The following is a 23227-nucleotide window of genomic DNA, read 5'->3' on the forward strand; positions in this document are numbered from 1 at the left end:
GTGACATGATGTGAAGGCCAAGTATGGTAACCCATACTCAGAATTTGTCCTCATTTAACCTATCCAAGTTAGTGCACACACATTAGGAGCAGCTAGTAGTACACACACACCCAGGGCAGCCTTTCAATGCGGACCCCGGGGAGCGATTGGGGCTTAGTTGCTTTGCTCAAGGGCACCTCAGTCATTTCCTGCCTGTATTAAGACACAAACCGCAACCTTCGAATGAACAGTCTGACTCTCTAACCATTAGGCCCCTTTGGTGCTTCTAAAAAAGTGATAAGCAGTTGCAGATATTTACAAAATACACATACTCATCTCTGCACCGAGAACAAAAAAAGGCAACACTTTTATTTTTTATGTGCTACTAAAAAATGTAATATCTAGTGAATTTAACTTGCATTGGAGTTCCTAAACATCATGAACGATGGGATACACTTGGCCTCAAATGGTAGGCTCTTAGAGATAGCTGGGCATTGGTTCTTGGCTGCGATGTACTGTAACTATTCATAGTTCCAGCTCACTATGAATTCAAAATAGCACACTACCGTATCACTTGATTTCTGCAATATCTCAGATATAGTACAAGTGTTATGGTAGTATGCTATTCGAATTCAGTCAAACTTCCTGTTTCAATAGGAAATACATCAACACATGAAAGGTCCTGAAAAGACATCTTTAATAATGTGTTAACATTCGTATTCAATAGTATCCACAAAATTTGTCTAAAAGATCTAGACAATTTAAAAATGGTGAATAATGTGCTGCTAAAATATTCATTATATAATTAGCTGTAACCGGTTGGAAAGATATTTCCAAATGAAATTCGTTTTCCCAGTTATCAGCCCAATGTGCTATTCCGCGCACAACCAGATCAGCAGGTGACACCTACATGAGTGAAAGACTACACAATGCCCAGACATGTTCAGGACTCATTCACAGACACAAAAAGCTGCAACAAACCATTTGTTTATTTGCATGTTTTTTTTTTTTTCAACAGCATGTTCTATAAAAATATGTATTTTGATAGAAAAGAAATGTAGTCTGAATAGATGACAAAACAAACAAATGCTTGACATCTTCAAAAGAAAATCCCCTGCAAATGCATTATACTGCAATTAAAGAAAGGGTAGGAATAGTAATGTAGAGTGGCTCATAGTTAGAGATAATATATGCTTTTAAATGTAGAAAAAAAACATTTAAAATGAAGACAAGGCGGCTGATTTAGTCACACTTTTTCAAAAGGGAAAAGATGTTTCTGCTCTCCCCGTTTCTCTCGTTTAGTTACACGCCTTACAATCTTTTCCTCTTGTTCCTCTTGCCTGTTCTGCGGCCATGAACTAGCCAGCGAGGGTGGGGCTGTCTGAGCCCCGCCCTCTTCCTCCTCATCTGAGGACAGTCCTTCAGCCCCGCCTTCTTTTCCTTGCTTAAGCCCCGTCCCTGATGCGAGCCCATGCTGCCCATAGCGACGCTTCAGCCTCTCTTTTATCAACAGTCCTTTGACCAGCAGGGTCCAGTTAGCCACTACACGCTTCTCACGTTTCTGTTAAAAGATCCAAACAGTGATGTCAACATAACATTCACAAAACACACATTTTTCACTTTCAAATCAAAAGTACTACTTCCTAGCTAAAATGTTTCTTAGATGTTAGGTAAAGTTGACACATTTTTTTAACACTAGATGCTGTTGTGAAGGGTCAAAAAATGAACACACCTCTTCTTCTTTCTTCTGCTGGATATCTTGCTCATTTTCCCAGGCTGCTTTCAGGATTTCTTGGTGTTCTTCACAGACAATATAGCCATCATTACTGAAACACATTGATCCAGAAAAAATTACAGATTGTACAGAAAACAAGACATTTATGTGTATTAAGAGCTTAGATTAAGCCAGGATTAGGCATTAGTTCAATTAGGGCATAAGTATCTTTTATAAATGTGCCCTAGAAAAAAAAACATAACTGGTGTGCATCTTGAGACAAAATGCCACTGACATATTTTAAGATATGTCAGTGCAAGTTGTTTTCAGTTAAAACAGCTCAAACATGCCTTTTAGTCTGGGACTATCTTAAACCTCGTCTGTGAAACTGGGGGTATATGTGTCATACAAACAGACACAATTTATACACATTATATTCTTATTCCTTTATCATGTATGAAATTAATGAAGCAAGAACTGCCCATTTCATACAGGTGTGACCTAACCAGATGTGAAACATTTCCACAATGAATGCAAAACTGCTGTGAAACATAACACAATCAAAGCGATGCGTTACAATTCGCCTCGGTGTACCAAATCATCGTATGTTGAAATGAGTATCTGGATCAGATCCATGTACACTCTAATATTGCCCATAATCATTGCAAATATGTGCGAGACTGGCGTTTAAGTAGAGAGGTGTATATAGTTTGAGTGATTATTAATCAATCTAACCTGATGAAAAATAATTATTTCATCTGCAACAACATTGTGAACTTTTATAAAGATATGTTTGGCAGATTAACATTCTATTTCTTAAGTCTCCAAAACTGTAGGAAGATTTGTATGGTAAATGAAATTAACTGAAATGTGGCATGTTTATATGAAGACGTTAACTGAGACAAGATGATTAATGGGCCATTTAACGGTGACAGGAAGCACGGAATTGTTGCAACAGATGCAATTTGACACGGTATGTCCCAAAACTTGCCTAATCTTCTGCAACACATTCAAAAAGTATATACTGTTTCTTCACAAAAAGAGTACATATTTTTAGGGTATAGTGTAAGTAGGTGAATTGTAATGAGATGCATGAGTTTGGACACATTTCACAGTGGGTGGGGCTACACAGCATGAATCTGCATAAACAGAAACCAAGCGAGTGACAAAATGTCCACATGTCCTGTCACTCAGGCCCTGTTTACACCTGGTATTAAGATGTGTTTTGGTAGATAAGATCACAAGTTGACGAGGGAGACATTCCCGTTTACACCTGGTATTTTAATCCGTCTCTTTTGTCCACTTTCAACCACTTCTGTCCCGATTTCTTTGAGGGGAGGGGTCTATGGGCAGGTAAATGTATGTACTTTCTTTTTTTGATCTAATGGACGAAATAAGCTCGCACAATTTACATATGGACACGACCGGAGAAAAACACGCTTCCCATAATGTTATTGTTTTGGTCAGTGTTATATATTTTGTTCAGTTGAGTACTTACAATATCCCAAATGTTTCCAACTATTTGTAAATCGTGATAAAATTGTTATTTTACGCAAGGAACCGGGACATGTGAGAGAGTCGCCTGTCGATGACGTCATATCTGCGTTACCTTCGGTTTCTGGTTTTATTTTGCAGAAACGCTTTACTCTCACTGCAGTGTGAACAAGTGTCATAGCAGCCGCCGAGAGGACGCACAGAGTAACGTCATAACATCATTTTCAACACACTCAGATGTATCTAATATGATAAACAGAGCTGCGTTACCTCATACTCATGGCCGGAAAAGCGGAAATGGCACCGCGACTGTGGCATAATAAAAGTCCTGCCGGCGACTATGCCATAATAAAGGTCCCGCTGCTCGCGAGGCTTGTGTTGCACTCTTCTTATTATCAATTGCTCCTGCTTCATACTACAGTAACGTTAATAATCACATCCATGAACATGATTTCTGCCCAAGTCCTATCCCGATTCTTTCACACCGGCTGAGGTGAAGACCACATGTCCCAAGATTCTGCGCTCAAACCACGCCTTTGTTTTGAACAGGCGACCTCTAGTGGACGGAAAAGTTACATAGTGCAGCTTTAAAGGGTTAGTTCACCCAAAAATGAAAATTCTGTCATTAATTACTCACCCTCATGTCGTTGGACACCCGTAAGACCTCCGTTCATATTCGGAACACAAATGAAGATATTTTAGTTGAAAGCTGATGGCTGAGAAAGGCTTCACACAGGCCTCCATTGGCATTCAGTACATTGACACTTCCAAGATCCATGAAAGGCACTTAAAACGTCGTTACAAAGTCTATCTCACCACAGTGGCTCTACAATAATCATACAATGCGACGACAATAGTTTTTGTGCGCAAAAAAAAATCAAAAGAACACCTTTATCCAGCTTGTTATTGCCTTCCGCGTGTGTCTCCACGACGCATGCGCGAGAATATGACGTAGCGCCGGGGCTCGGGATTCCATGAAATGCACACTCTAACCCCATTTTGAGCACTACGCCGAGACCTAAAGCACGATCAATGTAGAATCCAACAGCTTAGACACGCGCGTCTTCCTCTGCTCGTAAACAAATCGCTTCTGGGTCATATGTCCGAACGCCGGATCTGCGTCATATTCTCGCGCATGCGTCGTGGAGGCATACACGGAAGTCGAGAACAAGTTGGATAAAGGTGTTATTTTGATTTTTTTTTGCGCACAAAAACTATTGTCGTCGCATTGTATGATTATTGTAGAGCCACTGTGGTGAGATAGACTTTGTAACGACGTTTTAAGTGCCTTTCATGGATCTTGGAAGTGTCAATGTACTGAATGCCAATGGAGGCCTGTGTGAAGCCTTTCTCAGCATCAGCTTTCAACTAAAATATCTTCATTTGTGTTCCGAATATGAACGGAGGTCTTACGGGTGTCCAACGACATGAGGGTGAGTAATTAATGACAGAATTTTCATTTTTGGGTGAACTAACCCTTTAAGACAGTAGTCCGAGAGCAAGAGTGTGTATGTGAAGTTTTTAACTCAAAATACCCCACAGATCATTTTTTTTAGCATGTTAAAATTGCCACTTTTTGAGGGTGAGCAAAAACATGCCGTTTTCGTGCGTCCCTTTAATTAAATGAGCTGCTGCTCCCAGCCCCCTTTCAAGAAGAGGGTGGAGCTTCACTGCGGAGTGAGCAGCTCCGATTACCTCACGCACTGAAAATGTCAGAAACTGTTCCGCCTTTTATGTTCAAACTGGATTTGGATAATGATGGAGAGACTCAAGAAGAAGTGACAACACGTAGAATGCAACAGGAAGTTTCTGAATGGTTAGTTGATGATTTTATGTAACTGATGTGGAGTTAACTAACTATATATTAGTGTATTCTGTCATGATAATCTATAAATCACTCATGTGAGACCTGCTGTAAGAGGCCTTCAGAGCCAGAGAATATATGCTGCATGAAGATAGAATGGGTAGTTTAGTTTAATCGTTTGTAATCTTGCTTTTATGACATGCTATTGCATTTGTGTTATGTACTGCAATAAATGTGAAAAGACGGATGCGAAAGCTTGAACAGACTTCCCAATGCGCTCTACTAGAACAACTCTTCCTCTTCTCAACATGGCCTCACCCCCTTTGTTGCATGTACCTGGGGACAGGGTTTATGTAAATTTTAGGATTAGTGATGTCACTAACCCACGAAGAAGCTTGTTGTAGTCCCTACCAGCCGTTTGTTGTAGTTTTTAAAAAGCTATGTCTTTAAAAGAAAATATCTCCCTTCGCTTTGAACTTTGAGCATTGTAACTTTGCAGATGTTGTTAATGCTCAAACAGAAACATTACACACTAACTAAAGTTAAAAAAGTCAATCATATATCAACCACCCCTTTAATACCAGGTGTAAACAGGGCCTCAGTTGTGGCTGGATAGGACAAAACATTTACTTGGAAGAGAGAGGGCTTTTATCGTATTGCACCCGGACATGTTACAAACACAAAAGACACACAAACTTACACTGCATGTGCAAATCCACAATGGTAATCAAAACCGGTCACTGCTGTAGCACAGTCTATGTTCAGTTTTCGAGCCACTCTGTGCAGATTTGGCAAATGCAGGTGAACACATCCAACTGGTAACATGCACGGCTTAAACATGTACACATTCCCGAACTCATTACGTGGTACCTGAAACACACAAATTCAGATTAGATCTCCAGCAAAGAACAGATCAGTATATCTTGTGCAATTATGTTCTTAAACTTTATTTTAAAAATCATTCAAACTCACTTTGCCATCAATGGCGATCGGAGGCTGGTACTCTTCAGTTTGCCAGACTCCAAAAAGAGGCAGATCTTTGACACCTTTCTGCTCGGACATCATCCTGGCCTTACGAGAACGGTTTGAAAAACCAAGCACCATCTGACAAACAGCACTTAAAGGGTTAATTCACCCAAAATTGAAAATCAGCTCATGATTTACTCACCCTCAAGCCATCATAGGTGTACATGACATTCTTCTTTCAGACGAATACAATCCGAGTTATATAAAAAATGTCCTGGTTCTTCCAAACTTTATAATGGCAGTGACTGTTGTCCATTAAAAGTGCATCTATCCATCCTATAACTGCTCCACATGGCTCTGGGGGGTGGGGTGGGGGGGTTAGTTACACTTTTTCCATAAGTTGAATACGGAAGGCGATTATATGCTGGATAGATGCACTTTTAATGGACAACAGTCACTGCCATTATAAAGCTTGGAAGAGCCAGGACATTTTTTATATAACTCTGATTGTGTTCGTCTGAAAGAATGTCATATACACCTAGGATGGCTTGAGGGTGAGTAAATCATGGGCTGATTTTGATTTGTGGGTGAACCAACCCTTTAATATTAAAGTCATGGCATTTTTATAGTACAAAGGTTAATACTAGTGCTGGGCATCGATTAAAAAAAAATTAACTAATTAATCGCACTTTTCTCTGTAATTAATCGCGATTAATCGCAAGTTTTTAATTTTTTACGTTTTTAATATTTTGATATTGTAGTAATTTCAGTTACTCTCCAAATTAATGTATAAACAATTTAAAGACAGCATATTTTAAATATGTGTTGTATTGTCATATTTTTATGAATGAAGGACAGTATCACTGATACTAAAGTGTCTATGAAACATTAATGACGTTACATTACAGTATAACTGAAAGCTCCCAATTTCAACATTTATTAGTCTTTAAAAAAACAACTTTTAATTTAAGTGAACTTAAGACAATCTTTACATAAACCCAAAATAATAAATGTTATATTTACCCATGGCCTTCCCTGTTATACATATACAGAAATGTAATAGTTATCTTTCTTAACTGCATAAATAATAAATTAAATATAGATGAATCATCATTAAAGCTAAAATTTTCTCTGTTCCCGTTGTTCTTTGTTGAACATTAATGACAGGCATCATCAGTGCTCCTGTCACTTTAAGAACAGCCGCGGATCTCATTTCCTCACAACTCTTTAAGTTCATTTGAGACGTTATTTAACTAATTTAAGACTCTAATATGAGAATACTCAAAATCCTCTGTGTTATTGTTTGTTCAAGAGCAAAAGAGAACTCGATGTGAGCAGGAAACTGACGCGAGTCTATCTATGCGTCGAGTGTGTGTGTGTGTGTGTGTGTGTGTGTGTGTGTGTGTGTGTGTGTGTGTGTGTGTGTGTGTGTGTGTGTGTGTGTGTGTGTGTGTCCCTTGATTAGCTGACATGAGACGCATCCACATAGACAGGACACTGACACACACACACACACACACACACACACACACACAGACAGAGACAGACAGACAGGACATTGGCACACAGCGCGTTCGCTTGTCTCTTGTCACGCTTGGAAGACATGAATAAGAGCGTGATGATCATGTAACGCTAAGCAAAAATGGATATAAAAACGGACGCTGCGTTATTTGCGTTAAATATTTTAATTGCGTTAAGCTGAAAAAATTAATCGCCCGCGTTAACGCGTTAATTTGCCCAGCCCTAGTTAATACATATGAAAAATTAAAACATGTTAAATCGTGACCTTGTACGGCTCTTCGCCTAGTCGAACTGTTCTTGCTTCCTTCAGCCAGGTATCTCTAGAATGGAGTGTCTGGACACAGTCTCTGAAAATAAATACACACCGTTAACAAATGGCCTGCTTTTCTATTTGGTTTTAGTGTCTCAGATAAGGGAAACAGGGAATATGGCCACAAAAATAGAAAAGAATGCATAGAATTAGATCACCTTTGCCATCATCTGATGCTCACTTGAAGTGTTGTTATTGTTAACTAAAACTATTAAAAATCGTTTTTTTTTTGGTCATTTAAATAAAGCTGAAATTAAATGGAAAAAAAAATGAGCTGAAAAACAAACTTAATTAAAAAATTAAAGCCATAAAGAAATATTTTTTAAAACAAAAAATTCAATTCAAAATATGACTAAAACTAAAATATGTTATAAATAACACTGACTTAATATTTAAAAGTACTATAAAGATATTATAATAACTGACAAATTTAAGCTTTAGCAAATATCAAAATGAATATCCATTTTTATCATTGTGTTGCGATGCCCAAATTCATTTGTAGCATTTAAAATTGTTTAATTTATTTAGATAAAACAGTAGAGCTTAATGGAAGCCTCTTTCAAGGAAAGTCATTTCACTTGGCGGCCATGTTTACAACGCCTCAGGGCAGATATTTTGAGCATCCAGGAACAAGGCTGCATCCGAAATTGCACATTTACCCACTATTTAATCATTATGTGACAAAAGAAGTATGTCTGAATTCACAGTACTCATAAAAGAGTAGGCCTACTATTCTCAGCAAAATTCTGAAGTGTGCATTCCATGGACACTTTACTATCCCATGAAGCCATGAGAGAGGATTTTTGAATTTAATTCAATTCAATTCACATTTATTTGTATAGCACTTTTCAGAATACATATCATTTCAAAGCAGCTTCACAGAAAATGCATGCGTCTACATTACTAGTTACATTACGTAGTACATCCGGATTACATTCATACTACACACATTCATACTATACAGAACATACTTTTTTAGCTGTCGTACACTATTACTTTTTCAAAACAAGTATCTACTCAAGAGCGATTTCGGATGCAGCCCAAGTCCAATTTACTTGAATGGGGAAATCCTGAAAACTGTTAAAAGAGCTTATTTTTCAGGCTAGGCCAGCCAATGTGCATGTCCAGACGAACACTGACTGTTTTTATAGCAACTGGAGCTTCCAACGGCAGCTGCAGTGATGCAATGACTAAACCAATTGGCAATTGGCTCATTTATTTAGAAGGCAGGACTTTTTCCGCCATCTAAATATCTAAAGTCTTTGGTTTAATATCAGCCATTTACTGGTTATTGGTCATAACATTCAAATAATTAGTGGTTTATCTGCATAAATACATTTTATAATTCAAAAAGTATGCTTTGTTCTAAAGCAGATTTATTTATCTATCTTTCATATTGATGTTACAATGTTGTGATGCATACATTCACTTGTAGCACACAAAAATACATGGGGTTTACCGTGAATAAACTGGTTCTCCTCTGCAGTACCCCAGGATAGCGACTGTAGAGGGGTAAAGAGCCTCGTATTTAAGCAGGTGCCTCTTCAGCGCGTACAGTGGATGGTTCTTATATTCTGCTATGGATGTCGGCAACGGCTTGTTCAGTAACTTTTCCTGCATCTGATGATGAGGAGCACAGGTGAGTCTTAATGCATGTCACGTGATGTAGGCATGTTAGTGTGTACACTACCGTTCAAAAGTTTGGGGTCGGTAAGATTCTCTTATGCTCACCAAGGCTGCATTTATTTGATTAAAAAAAATACAATACAAACAGTAATATTATGAAATATTACTACAATTTAAAAGAACAGTTTTCTATTTTAATATATTTTAAAATGTAATATATTCCTGTGATGGCAAAGCTGAATTTTCAGCATCATTATCACGTGATCCTTCATAAATCATTCTAATATGCTGATTTGGTGCTCAAGAAACATTTCCTATTATTATCAATGTTGTAAACAGTTGTGCTGCTAAATATATATTTTTTTCAGGATCTTTTAATGAATAGAAAGTTCAAAAGAGCAGCATTCATTTGAAATGGAAATCTTTTGTAACATTATAAAATGTCTTTACTTTCACTTTTGATCAATTTAAAGGTGCGGTGCTATGCGGTGTCATTTTTTAACTTTATAAAAGCATAAAAAATACCATATGTTTGCAGATATTTAGGGAACATGCAAAGTTCACATATTTGTTTCTCTGAAAAACAATGCTACAATGCAAAGTTATTTTACTTAGAAATGTGTGTTCCGTGTGGGAATGTTTGTTTTTGTTTTGGTCTGTGTGAACCCGCCCACTGTCAATTCACCCAATAGTATTTTGACACCCCGTGTTGAAATTTGGCGGAAAACAGTGTATTGCAGCCATGGAAGCCAACAAACGAACTGGGTCAGAGAACGAGTACTGGGTCTACCCGACCTAAAAAGCCTCGGCATCCATCTAAAAATCTCTAGAACGGGAGCATATTAAAACAGATATATCAACTCATCAACTTAGTGTGTAAAGGTGATGATACACAGGGCAACTTTTTGAGCCATGTTGCCGGGCAATTTTGCAGAGAGATGTTGCTTGGGCACTTTCCCATTGAGAATGGGCAACAAATTTCTATCTGGATATCCAAAATTTAAGTACCACCCATTTCAACAGCTATCTGTCAATATTACATACTGTACATTTAATGCGTCCTTACGGAATAAAAGTATTAATAAAAATAAAAAAACATTACTGGCCCCAAACTTTTGATCACAAGTGCAAGCGAGAGTGCAAACGTACCTCCTGATCCTCTTTCTGTCCTCGCTCAGTATCTGGAGACTTGTAGAGCTCCATAGTCTCTTCCCACCATTCAGAGTCTATGCGGCGTCGCCGTGAATACGTCAGCCACGTGGGGTCATACCTGCTGCTAAGATCTTTCAGGTACCCCTCGTCATCCACGCCCACCGCATAAGTGATCGGTTGAGTCGCCTGATTGGAGCAGAGCTGCGGTTGGCCGACTCCTTGATCCACATCAACACACACCCACCTCCCGGTACTTTCCAAATAAACCTCCAGCCACTCATCCACTCCTTTCCCCTCTTTCCTTTTACGTCTTTGTTTCTTCACCTCTTTCACTTCCTCTTCTTCTTCTTCGTCATCTTCTTCCTCTTCACTTCTCTCCTCCCGTTTGACCTCGCTTGACCTCCGAGGTGCCCCCCCTTTGCCTTTCAACTTTGACTTCCTGCATACTTTCATGGGCCCGTCGGAGTCTTCACTGTCATCCTCATTGGGTGGCTGAAACTCCTCTTCACTCTTCTCCTCCTCCTCGCTGCTGACTTCTTTGTATGACACTTTTGAAGCTACACTTCTTCTTCTGCTGTTTTTGGGTTTCAGGCCCCCTGCTGCCTCTTTCTCTCCTTCCTCTTTCTTTTTCTTTCTCTTTCCACCTCTTTCCTCTTTTACTGCAGCAGTCGATGATGGCGGGCGTTTGGATCCAGGGGATATCTTAGGCTTTGGGGAGGGTTTCTCTGATTGATCTTTTTCTGGAGAGCTCTTGGTAGGTTTGGTCTTGTTCTGAAGCAAGGAAAAATGTTCAGTCAATTAAAAAAAAAAAAAGAATTTGCACAAAAAAGAAACACAATGAGAAACCAAAAAGTCACCTTGGTAGCAGGTGGTGGCTTCATAGAAAGAGGTTGCAAGGACAGCACCAACCGACAGAAGAGTCGCAATGACCGCAGGACCAATAAGAACAGCTAGAGAAAATGACATCACAGGTCAGAACCAAACTCAGTTAAACACCAATCCACTATCATTCGAAATTTGAGAATTTTTTAAAGAAATTAAAACTTTATTTCATCAAAAATATAGATTAGCACAAGCACAACTGTTTTTAACATTGATAATAATAAGAAATGTTTATCAAGGACCAAATGAGCATATTAGAATGATTTATGAAAGATCATGTGACACTGAAGACTGGAGTAATGGAGTAAAAAAATCAGCTTTGCCATCACAGAACTAAATGATATCTTAAAACAAACTAAAATAGAAAATTGTTAAATTAGTTTAAATTGTAATAATTAGCAATATTGCTACTGTATTTTTGCAGCCTTGGTAAGCATAACAGGCTTCTTTCAAAAATCTTACCAACCCCAAATTTTTTAACAGTAATGTAGCTTGTTTCTTATATACATGTATTTTTTTTTTCTTTTTTTGCATAATTCATCTGCTATGAGGTCAAGAAAATTAAGATCTCTCTCACATAGGTCATCTCTTCATGGTCCCTTGCTGATAAACAGCCAATTCGTTTTTCCAGCACAGTCCTCATGTCCACTCCCTTCTCCTCAGGTAAGGCGGGGTTTAATGTGAACGTCAATTGAAACCTGGGAAGGGGTCATACCACAAAAATGACACAACACAATCAGAGATTATCTATACAATATTTGCATGTATAGCACAGAAATAGTTGATCAAATGTGTGTCTTTTGCAGAGGTACATTTTCGTGGCTAAATGTAAATTGTGTATATCAAATCAGATAGCAATCTGATTATTTAAGGGCCTGTTTTCACCTGGTCACATCATGTGTTTTTACTAATCGAATTTGTTAAAATGGTCCCATTGACACTTGGCCACATAGGCCTAAATGTGTCTCCGCAAAAAATCTGATATTTGATTCCCATGCTATATGAAACTTCAAGTTCACATCAATGAAAGCAACAGATATGAGCTGCATTTTATTTATCATCAGCTAATTTCAAAATTAAAGACCGCAACAGGAGATAGAGCAGCATCAGCACTGGTAAGATCATTTAGTCTCACTACTTTTGATGAAGATGATTATGTGTTGAGCGTCCACTGCTTACTTTCAGTTTCATTTGCGGCATTTTGCGCATTGGCTTGCTGAAGAGAAAGAGATACTCAGCTAATCATCTGTGGCGATGCATTTTGCAAAAGCGATGGTCTCACACCTTTATTTTTTTTACATTTTGTGAGGAGTCAAATTTACATAGGTGGTATCAACAACTAGATGCATTTACACTTGTCCAGTTTCATCTGGAATGAGTCTCGAACCACCTCCTGAATTGGTTTGAGTGATTATATATGCCTCGAAAGCATTTCGGAGACATTCACACCTGGTCTTATCATGATCAGATAGCTAAACAGTGTGTAAATAATGTAAGACAGCCCTAAGATGCATAAAAAGGGATAATCCAACCCAATAATGAAAATTCTGTCAGCTTTTCCTCACACTAAACCTGTATGACTTTTTCTTCTATGGAACAAAAAATTATATATTTTGAAAAATGATGGAAAACAAACAAGATTTGAGCCTATAGACATCCATTGCATGGACAAATACTGAGACATTTTCTCAAAATATCTTCTTTTTTGCTCAACAAAAGAAAGTAAGTCATACAAGTTTGGAATGAAATGAGGGTGAGTAAATTATGATATTTAAGTTTTTGGGTGGAATATGCCTTTAAGTGATCAAGTGTAATACTCCAATCCCCCCTACCACCCACCCCCCAAGAAGGCAAATCAGGCTTACCATTTGAGAAGCTCCTCCAGGAAGCCAGTGTTTATGCGTTTTATAGCAACTGTGGTAAAGTGGGCAGGCAGTATTGACAAGGCAATAGCCAACAGGTCAGGCTCACAAACAAGTCTGTTTCGAAACAAACCGCCAGCCAATAAGCAAAGCAAATGAACCTGTTTGACAGAGTAAATAAGAAATCAAATTATACACCAGTACAATACAAGTAAACAATTAAAACCAATTTTTTTAAAAACTAAAAAGTGAGTTCATATTATACATTACTACTACATATTATTGATATAAACATTATATTATATTTTATTTAGGGCTGTTGATTTAACAAATTAGTTATGGAAAAATAATGCATTAAAATAATTTAACACATTTATTGTGCCCTCTACGTCCCAGACGTTCATCTTACATTTCATATAGTTGATTGGTGATGAACATGATGCAGGGTAACAACTCACTGCGTGATGTAGCCTATAGAATGCAGTTAGAATGCCCCTAAAATTCAAGATATCAGGGGCAAAAATGTATGTTTGAGTTACACGAGTAACAAGCGAAATATCATACGAGTGCTGTTTTTATCCAAAATAGCACGAGTGCAAATGTGATATTGATTTTATACAACAGTTCAATAAATAAGATACATTTTACATGCAATATTGTCTGTTTTTGCTCAATATTTCCAGTGAAAATATTACCCATAAAGCCAGAGCAGAAATGTTGTGCATCTCTGAGCAACACACAGCGGTGTTTAGTTTCTGAATTAATTCACATTTTGAGCGAATCGCAGCGCCTCTTCAAGTATTTATGTGTAGTTTACATGGACACACTGGAGAGATGCTTTATAGTAGAAAATAAAGTTGTAAGTCTAACTGAAAAGTTTTTTTTAATGTTTAAAACTGTAAAACTGCTTGCTTTTAAAGAATATATTGAATAAAGTGGTATATACGTAAATAAACGTCACTTAACTTTACTGGAGTGCCGAATTGGAGAGCTTTCATGACTACTGTTTTCTCATCGCTGTCATTTTCATTGTGTGTTTATCTTGTTATTGAAAGGTAAACGTGCAGCATATATATTAACATACAGTGGGGCAAAAAAGTATTTAGTCAGCCACCAATTGTGCAAGTTCTCCCACTTAAAAAGATGAGAGAGGCCTGTAATTTTCATCATAGGTACACTTCAACTATGAGAGACAGAATGAGAAAAAAAATCCAGAAAATCACACTGTCTGATTTTTAAAGAATTTATTATGGTGGAAAATAAGTATATGGACAATAACAAAAGTTCATCTCAATACTTTGTTATATACCCTTTGTTGGCAATGACAGAGGTCAAATGTTTTCTGTAAGTCTTCACAAGGTTTTTACACACTGTTGCTGGTAGTGTGGCCAATTCCTCCATGCAGATCTTCTCTAGAGCAGTTATGTTTTGGGGCTGTCGCTGGGCAACATGGATTTTCAACTCCCTCCAAAGATTTTCTATGGGATTAAGATCTGGAGATTGACTAGGCCACTCCAGGACCTTGAAATGCTTCTTACGAAGCCACTCCTTCGTTGCCCGGGCGGTGTGTTTGGGATCATTGTCATGCTGAAAGACCCAGCCACGTTTCATCTTCAATGCCCTTGCTGATGGAAGGAGGTTTTTACTCAAAATCTCACGATACATGGCCCCATTCATTCTTTCCTTTACATGGATCAGTCGTCCAGGTCCCTTTGCAGAAAAACAGCCCCAAAGAATGATGTTTCCACCCCCATGCTTTACAGTAGGTATGGTGTTCTTTGGGTGCAACTCAGCATTCTTTCTCCTCCAAACACGACAACTTGAGTTTTTACCAAAAAGTTATATTTTGGTTTCATCTGACCATATGACATTCTCCCAATCCTCTTCTGGATCATCCAAATGCTCTCTAGCAAACAGACGGGCCCGGACATGTACTGGCTTAAGCAGGGGGACACGTCTGGCACTGCAGGATTTGAGTCCCTGGTGGCGTAGTGTGTTACTGATGGTAGCCTTTGTTACTTTGGTCCCAGCTCTCTGCATGTCATTCACTAGGTCCTCCAGTGTGGTTCTGGGATTTTTGCTCACCGTTCTTGTGATAATTTTGACCCCACAGGGTGAGATCTTGTGTGGAGACCCAGATCGAGGGAGATTATCCGTGGTCTTGTATGTCTTCCATTTTCTAATAATTGCTCCCACAGTTGATTTCTTCAGACCAAGCTGCTTACCTATTGCAGATTCAGTCTTCCCAGCCTGGTGCAGGTCTACAATTTTATTTCTGGTGTCCATTGACAGCTCTTTGGTCTTGGCCATAGTGGAGTTTGGAGTCTGACTGTTGGAGGTTGTGGACAGGTGTCTTTTCTACTGATAACGAGTTCAAACAGGTGCCATTAATACGGGTAACGAGTGGATGACAGAGGAGCCTCTTAAAGAAGAAGTTACAGGTCTGTGAGAGCCAGAAATCTTGCTTTTTTGTAGGTGACCAAATACTTATTTTCCACCATAATTTGCAAATAAATTCTTTACAAAATCAGACAATGTGATTTTCTGGATTATTTTTTTCTGTCTCTCATAGTTGAAGTGTACCAATGATGAAAATTACAGGCCTCTCTCCTCTTTTTAAGTGGGAGAACTTGCACAATTGGTGGCTGACTAAATACTTTTTTGCCCCACTATATTCATATAAACAGTGCTTTCAGCAGCATAGACCAGGTTTTTTCAAACTTTATGATGCCAAGGACCCCCAAATACAATTCATCTTTTATGAGGGACCCTAGCCTGAGAAGCCAGTCCCACATCAAGATGTTGGGTCTGGGAACACACCATTGGCAGGGCTCAATCCGAGGAGTGTGATAAACGGTTGTTTTTCAAATTCCCTCTGCACACAATAGGATAACGCTACAACCAACCAGAGCAGCGAAGAAGGTGAAGCGGAGCTAGTTGATAAATTAAACTTTTGCCGTATCCGGTTGGCAAAACTCAGAACACATCTTCCTTTCTTAAGAATGACTTCAGTGCCGTTCTTTGTTCTTTTCTCAAAGAAAAGCTTAACTCCAAGTCTTCCAGAGTCACAGCCAAAGCATATTCGAAAGACCGCTGTTCGCTTCTTTGTTTTCAAGTAGCATGCGGAACCGCTGCAACTGTTCATTAGGTTAAAGGGTTAGTTCGCCGAAAAATGAAAATTCTGTCATTAATTACTCACCCTCATGCCGTTGGACACCCGTCAGACCTCCGTTCATATTCGGAACACAAATGAAGATATTTTAGTTGAAAGCTGATGGCTGAGAAAGGCTTCACACAGGCCTCCATTGGCATTCAGTACATTGACACTTCCAAGATCCATGAAAGGCACTTAAAACGGCGTTACAAAGTCCATCTCACCACAGTGGCTCTACAATAATTTTACGATGCGACGACAATAGTTTTTGTGCGAAAAAAAAATCAAAATAACACCTTTATCCAACTTGTTCTCGACTTCCGTGTGTGCCTCCACGACGCATGCGCGAGAATATGACGTAGCGCCGGCGGTCGGGAATCCATGGAATGCACACTTAAGCCCCATTTTGAGCACTACGCCGAGACCTAAAGCACGATCAATGCAGAATCCAACAGCTTAGACACGCGCGTCTTCCTCTGCTCGTAAACAAATCGCTTCTGGGTCATATGTCCGAACGCCGGATCTGCTTCATATTCTCGCGCATGCGTCGTGGAGGCATACACGGAAGTCGAGAATAAGTTGGATAAAGGTGTTATGTTGATTTTTTTTTGCGCACAAAAACTATTGTCGTCGCATCGTAAAATTATTGTAGAGCCACTGTTGTGAGATGGACTTTGTAACGACGTTTTAAGTGCCTTTCATGGATCTTGGAAGTGTCAATGTACTGAATGCCAATGGAGGCCTGTCTGAAGCCTTTCTCAGCCATCAGCTTTCAACTAAAATATCTTCATTTGTGTTCCGAATATGAACGGAGGTCTTACGGGTGTCCAACGACATGAGGGTGAGTAATTAATGACAATTTTCATTTTTGGGTGAACTAACCCTTTAAGCCCACCCACTGACTCTATACATGATGTGATTGGCCTGACTAGAGTTTGTTTTTTCCAGCTTGCAAGCCAACGGAGAGTTGCTAGACTACCCTGGCTGCAAATTAGATTTCCTGCCACTAGGGTGCATCTAGATTTCTAGGCTAGAGGGACCCCCATCCTAAATTGTATCTATTTTTATGAGAGAACATTTTAATTAAAACTGTTAGATAAATTGTGTGACATTATATATACAAAATATTGTTTCCAAACTTAATAAAGTGGCTATACTTAATGTTGTATGTATAAACTTGAAGAAGAAAATGTTTCAATTAAAAATTATTTGTATAAGCAACTTTCACAATAAATGTATGCAAGCAGCTTATGTACTGTGTTAAGAATACTGCCTTACAACCCCAGTGAGCAAGATAAAGGGACTCACTAAAAAGATACAAAGCAAACGTATACAATTCTGGAAATTAGCTTATGTATATGGCAAGTAATGAGAGAAACATTTAGAAATGAAACAATATTCAGTAGACTTTATCAATTTTTTCTTTGTCTCTTTACTCTCTGAAATTTTCTGGGGAACCTTTAGGACCTTCTGGAGGACCCCAGTTTGAAAACCTCTGGCATAGACAGTGTTGGATGTTTACGAACAGTATACGACTGCTCACGTATTTTGAAAGGGATAGTTCACCCAAAAATGAAAATTAGCCCACAATTTACTCACCCTCAAGTCATCCGAGGTCTATATGACATTCTTCTTTCAGACGAATAAAATCGGAGTTAATTACAAAATCCAGGCTAATCCAAGCATTAAAATTGGATTTATAGTTGCTCTGTTTTTTAAGTTCATAAAAAGTGCATCTGTCCGTCAAATAACTGGCTCCACACGACTCCGGGGTGTTAATAAAGGCCTTCTGAAGCGAATCGACGCGTTTGTGTAAGAAAAATATCCATATTTAAAACTTTATCAAATTAACTTTCAGCCGACCGCCTTCTGTGGAAAAGTGTTTAATGTTGAAAGTGAAACTCAAGATGCGTACGTGACGTCATGACGAGCGTATATGGTCGCGTTAGTCTTCCGATCAGCAGGGGAACTTTCAACAATTTTTTCATATATTGAACAGGGAAGGCGGTCGGTCAAAAGTTTACTTTATAAAGTTTTAAATATGGATATTTTTCTTACACAAACGCATCGATTCGCTTCAAATCTAATTTTCATTTTTGGGTGAACTATCCCTTTAAGACTTCCAAAAACATTTTAAAAAATATTTTCAATATTTTCTTTTGTGTATGTTTAGTTGGAAAAAAAAATTAAACAGAAATACACACACATACCTTGTGGGTATCCTCCAGCACTTCCTTGTTAAATCGCTTCGTCATTCGACGCAGATAAGTTTCAAACTCTGCTTTCCTTTTCTCCCTGGAAACAGTTGTCATGGTGTTACAATTTTCCTTTTAATCTTTTTTGACCATCAAAGCTTCTTTTAAAAATGTTATTGCAACTATCTTGTGGACATTTACCACACTAAAGAATGTATCACTTAGCAATCTGCCATAAACAAACTTTCTCACACACTCACTTCCTCTGCCTCTTGAGAGCCATGTCTGGAGTCTCGATTTCAATCTCCACAGGTTTTGACACAACTGCAAGTTCTGCCGAGTCCACAGGACCCAGCGGTTCTGCCATCTCTGAGAAAGCACAGAGTTCAAAACAGGGTACCATCAGTGTGTATGAGTGCTGAAAAACACGCCAGCTCAGAACACTTAATGATATTGAAATACATAAACACATACAGTCTAAATATCAAATGATTCACAAAATGAGACTATGTACCTTCCACTTCCTCCCAGTCCTCCTCATCTTCACTCTCTTCTTCCTCTTCGTCTTTCACTTGTTTCGATGGTGATGAGTGCTCTAAGATCATGGGGCTCATCTCCTCACTGTGGTCACTCATGTCCTTGGGCTCTTCTGTTTTAACTTCACTGTCCCGGAAGTACTTGCTTGTCCTCTCGTCAGAGGCATCTTTGACCTTTTTGGACACATGAGACGTCACCCTGGAGTTTTTGCGGTTGTTTTTGTCAAGCATACCATTTTCTGAAACAGATAAGCAAAGGATGTACTAGAGAGCAGAAAGCAGATAATCAATTTAATATCTCATCAGTCAGGATCAGTCACCCAAAAATGAAAATTATCCCATAATTTACTCACTTCAAGCCATCCTACGTGTATATGACTTTCTCCTTTCAACCAAACACAATCAAAATTATATTAAAATATTCTGGCTCTTCCAACTTTATAATGGGAGTGAGTGGTAACTGAGATTTTGGAGCCCAAAAAAAGTGCATCCATCCATCATAAAATTAATCCATACGGATCCAGGGGGTTAATGAAGGCACTCTGAAGCGAAGCGATGCGTTTTTGTAAAAAAAAAAAAAAAAATCCATAATTATAATTTTCACATCTGTAACATCTGTCCACACGTTCATGAGAGAGTCCAGTTCGGACGTATGATGTAGGAGTAGCCTCTCACGGTTCAAACAAATAGGGCTGGACAACAAACTCAAGCTCCTCCGACATTTCTCTTTAAAAAGACTTATAATTCGTGACTGGTGTTTGTTTTGCTCTATCCTCTGTGCATCCACATTCGCCAATATGCCATGCGTTGGGTCAGGGGTCACTCTTTCTCCAGAACTCGACTCCCCATACGGAAGCCAGTGATTCTAGTTTATAAAGTTATAATTATGGATATATATGGATTAAAAGGCCTTTATTAACCCCCTGGAGCTATATGGATTACTTTTATGATGAATGGATGTGCTTTTTTTGGGGCTCATTTACCATTCACTCCCATTATAAAGATTGGAAGAGCCAAGATATTTTTAAATAGAACTCTGATTGTGTTTGGTTGAAAGAAGAAAGTTATATACACCTAGGACGGCTTGAGGGTGGGTAAATTATGGGATCTTTTTTCGTTTTTTGGTGAACTAGAGAGAGCGCGCGAGAGAGAGAGTGTGTGTGTTCAACATTTTTACTCTTTCATTCTGCTTTCTAGTCTTGAGGGGGGACTTGCCACCAAAATGTCTGAAGGTCCCTGGGTCAGAGTACTAACCGACCCTAGCACTGAAAACACACATCCCAAATATGTACGCTGGACACGCCCACACTCATATATTGGTGACACATTCAATAAACTGATGAGAAGACCGGCTTCATTTGAAATGCATCCGTTAAAAACAAGCAACGCAAGACAACTCAAGCGAGAGTGACTGCACACCTGCAAACTGCAGCTGTCTGCATCAGCCGTGCACTAAATTCAAACTATTACCGTTCATTCATTTAAATGTCCAACTGCAATGCTGCATTTTAACTAATTGGCGACTAGTTTAGATGCTAAGTTTGAGCATTAGAGAGACAAAGTACATTTTTAATGGAGCGTAGATACCTTTGCTTTTTTTGGTTTTGGATGCCGGTTTGTTCTTTGCAATCTGCTTCGGTTTCTTTGTGTCCGCTTTCTGCTGTGTCTCTTTTCTCTTTGCCATTTGCTGTTTCTGTTAGATCGCGGACTGTTTCAGGACAAATGAACTCAAATGCATTCAGAGGAAGCGGGATAGACTAGCATTACACGTCAACTTCTTGTGTAATGTAACCTGAAGAAGACCACTGTTACCCAACACAATCCCGTCCCACCTTTCATAACACCGAAAGCATGCACTTGCTTGAAGGAGAACCGAAAATACGTCACATCCGCTTCTACTATGTTGTATAATTGTAATGTGGTTATTTAAACGCTAGGAGGGGATGTTGCACAAACTTGACAAAGGTGTTGGTTTGAGTGGTCTGATCATAAATGCTGTCATTTTGATTCAGTGGTGATCAGTTAACTAAAGGCACAATATGTAAGATTTTGTAAAAAATATCCAAAAACCACTAGAACAGTGTTATATATTTTGATGACTTGTGTACTTAGGCTACATTATCCCAAATGTTTCCAATAATGTTTACATCCAGATTGCCGTAAGCAATTTTAACCAGGACACGGAACATGTCCGTGTGTCGCCTATCAATGACATCATACTTGCGATACCCTCGATTTCCGTTTTATTTTATAGAAACCATGGAAACACTAAAGACGCATATTATATGTTTCATTAGACAATGGAACAACTGTTTGGAGACATTTATGGACAGAAAGCTAAGTATTGCACAATAATACAGCATTTTCTCCGTTATACAATAATGCAATTTAGCAACACAAGCCATCCAGCATTTATTAATATGATATTCTAATATCGATCTAGCTTCAGTGTGCAAAAAGTGTCTTAACAAGTGTCTTATAGTAGCAGAGTAACGTTATAACATCATTTTCCACACACTCAAATGTATCTTATATGATAAAACAGCGCTGCGTTACCCCACATGCACATGACCGGAAAAAGCTGAAGCGGCGACTGTGGCATAATAAAAGTTCCGCTTATCTCTCTTTTTCTTCTGTGACCTTGTTCAGCTCCCACAGAACTCCGCCTTGCTTTGCTTCACACTACATTAACGTTAAAAATCTCATCCATGAACATGATTTCTGCCCGCATCCAATCCTGATTCTTTTCCGTCGTTAAGCCTACGGAACATGTTATCTGTCTCTGATGCAGAAAAGTTAGTTCATGCATTCCTGACCTCTAGACTAGATTACTGTAATGCATTACTATAGCTGGTGTCCTGCATCCTCAATAAACAAGCTACAATTAGTCCAAAATGCAGCGGCTAGAGTTCTGGTACCTGGTCGCTTTTGTCTTTCGATCGCTTTCAACACTTTTTCCATAAATTGAAAACTGAAGGTGATCGGCCGAAACTTTACTTTATAAAGTTTTAAATATGGATATTTTTCTTACACAAACGCATTGATTCACTTCAGAAGGCCTTTATTAATACCCCAGAGCCATGTGGAGCATGTTATTTGATGGACAGAGGCATTTTATATGGACTTCAAAAACAGAGCAACTATTACTGCTATTATAATGCTTGGATTAGTCTGGACTTTTTAAATATAACTCAGAGTTTATCCATCTGAAAGAAGAGTGTAATTTACACCTAGGATGACTTAAAGGGTTAGTTCACCCAAAAATGAAAATTCTGTCATTAATTACTTACCCTAATGTCGTTCGACACCCGTAAGACCTCTGTTCATCTTCGGAACAGAAATGAAGATATTTTAGTTGAAATCCGATGGCTGACAAAGGCCTCCATTGGCACAATGCACTTTACACTCTCAAGACCCATAAAAGGTACTAAAGATGTCGTTACAAAGTCCATCTCACTACAGTGGTTCTACAATAACTTTATGAAGCGACGAGAATAGTTTTAGTGCACAAAAAAAAAACCTAAATAACGACTTATATAGTGATGACCGATTTCAAAACATTGCTGCATGAAGCTTCGAAGCGTTATGAATCAGTGAGTCGATTCAGCGGTTTGGATTGCCAAAGTCACGTGATTTCAGCAGTTTGGCGGTTTGACACGCAATCCGAATCATGATTCGACTCGCTGATTCATAACGCTTCGAAGCTTCATGAAGCAGTGTTTTGAAATCGGTCATCACTATATAAGTCGTTATTTGGGTTTTTTTTGCGCACAAAAACTATTCTCGTCGCTTCATAAAGTTATTGTAGAACCACTGTAGTGAGATTATTGTAGAGACACTTGAGAGTGTACAGTGCATTGTGCCAATGGAGGCCTTTCTGAGCCATCAGATTTCAACTAAAATATCTTCATTTGTGTTCCGAAGATGAACAGAGGTCTTACGGGTGTCGAACGACATGAGGGTAAGTAATTAAGGGTGAACTAACCCTTTAAGGGTAATCATTGTTAACAACATGTATTCATATTTCACTGA

At 38.7% G+C, this 23227-nt stretch overlaps 1 protein-coding gene across 1 annotated transcript; it reads right to left on the reverse strand.

The window, feature by feature from the left end:
- Positions 1 to 951: 951 nt before the first annotated feature.
- On the reverse strand, positions 952 to 21086 carry xpc (xeroderma pigmentosum, complementation group C). The gene is made up of 14 exons (XM_079828087.1): positions 20783 to 21086; positions 19174 to 19434; positions 18920 to 19028; positions 18675 to 18759; positions 13314 to 13471; positions 12026 to 12146; positions 11424 to 11516; positions 10564 to 11337; positions 9248 to 9408; positions 7744 to 7825; positions 5964 to 6095; positions 5692 to 5861; positions 1712 to 1805; positions 952 to 1540 (listed from the first exon to the last, which is right to left on the reverse strand). The coding sequence occupies exons 1-14, from the start codon at positions 20877 to 20879 to the stop codon at positions 1226 to 1228; spliced, it is 2652 nt and encodes an 883-aa protein (XP_079684213.1). The 5' UTR covers positions 20880 to 21086; the 3' UTR covers positions 952 to 1225.
- Positions 21087 to 23227: the final 2141 nt, after the last annotated feature.

This window comes from Gobio gobio (genome assembly GCF_949357685.1).
Source record: "Gobio gobio genome assembly, chromosome: 10".
NCBI lineage: Eukaryota > Metazoa > Chordata > Actinopteri > Cypriniformes > Gobionidae > Gobio > Gobio gobio.

Excerpts from the sequence above, each read along its gene's own strand:
- xpc (XM_079828087.1), bottom strand. The coding sequence starts at position 20,879 with ATGGCAAAGAGAAAAGAGACACAGCAGAAAGCGGACACAAAGAAACCG. Across the intron at positions 19,435-20,782 it reads CAAAACCAAAAAAAGCAAAG|AAAATGGTATGCTTGACAAA; the intron begins GTATCTACGCTC and ends TATCTGTTTCAG. Across the intron at positions 12,147-13,313 it reads CTGGAGGAGCTTCTCAAATG|GTTTCAATTGACGTTCACAT; the intron begins GTAAGCCTGATT and ends ACCCCTTCCCAG.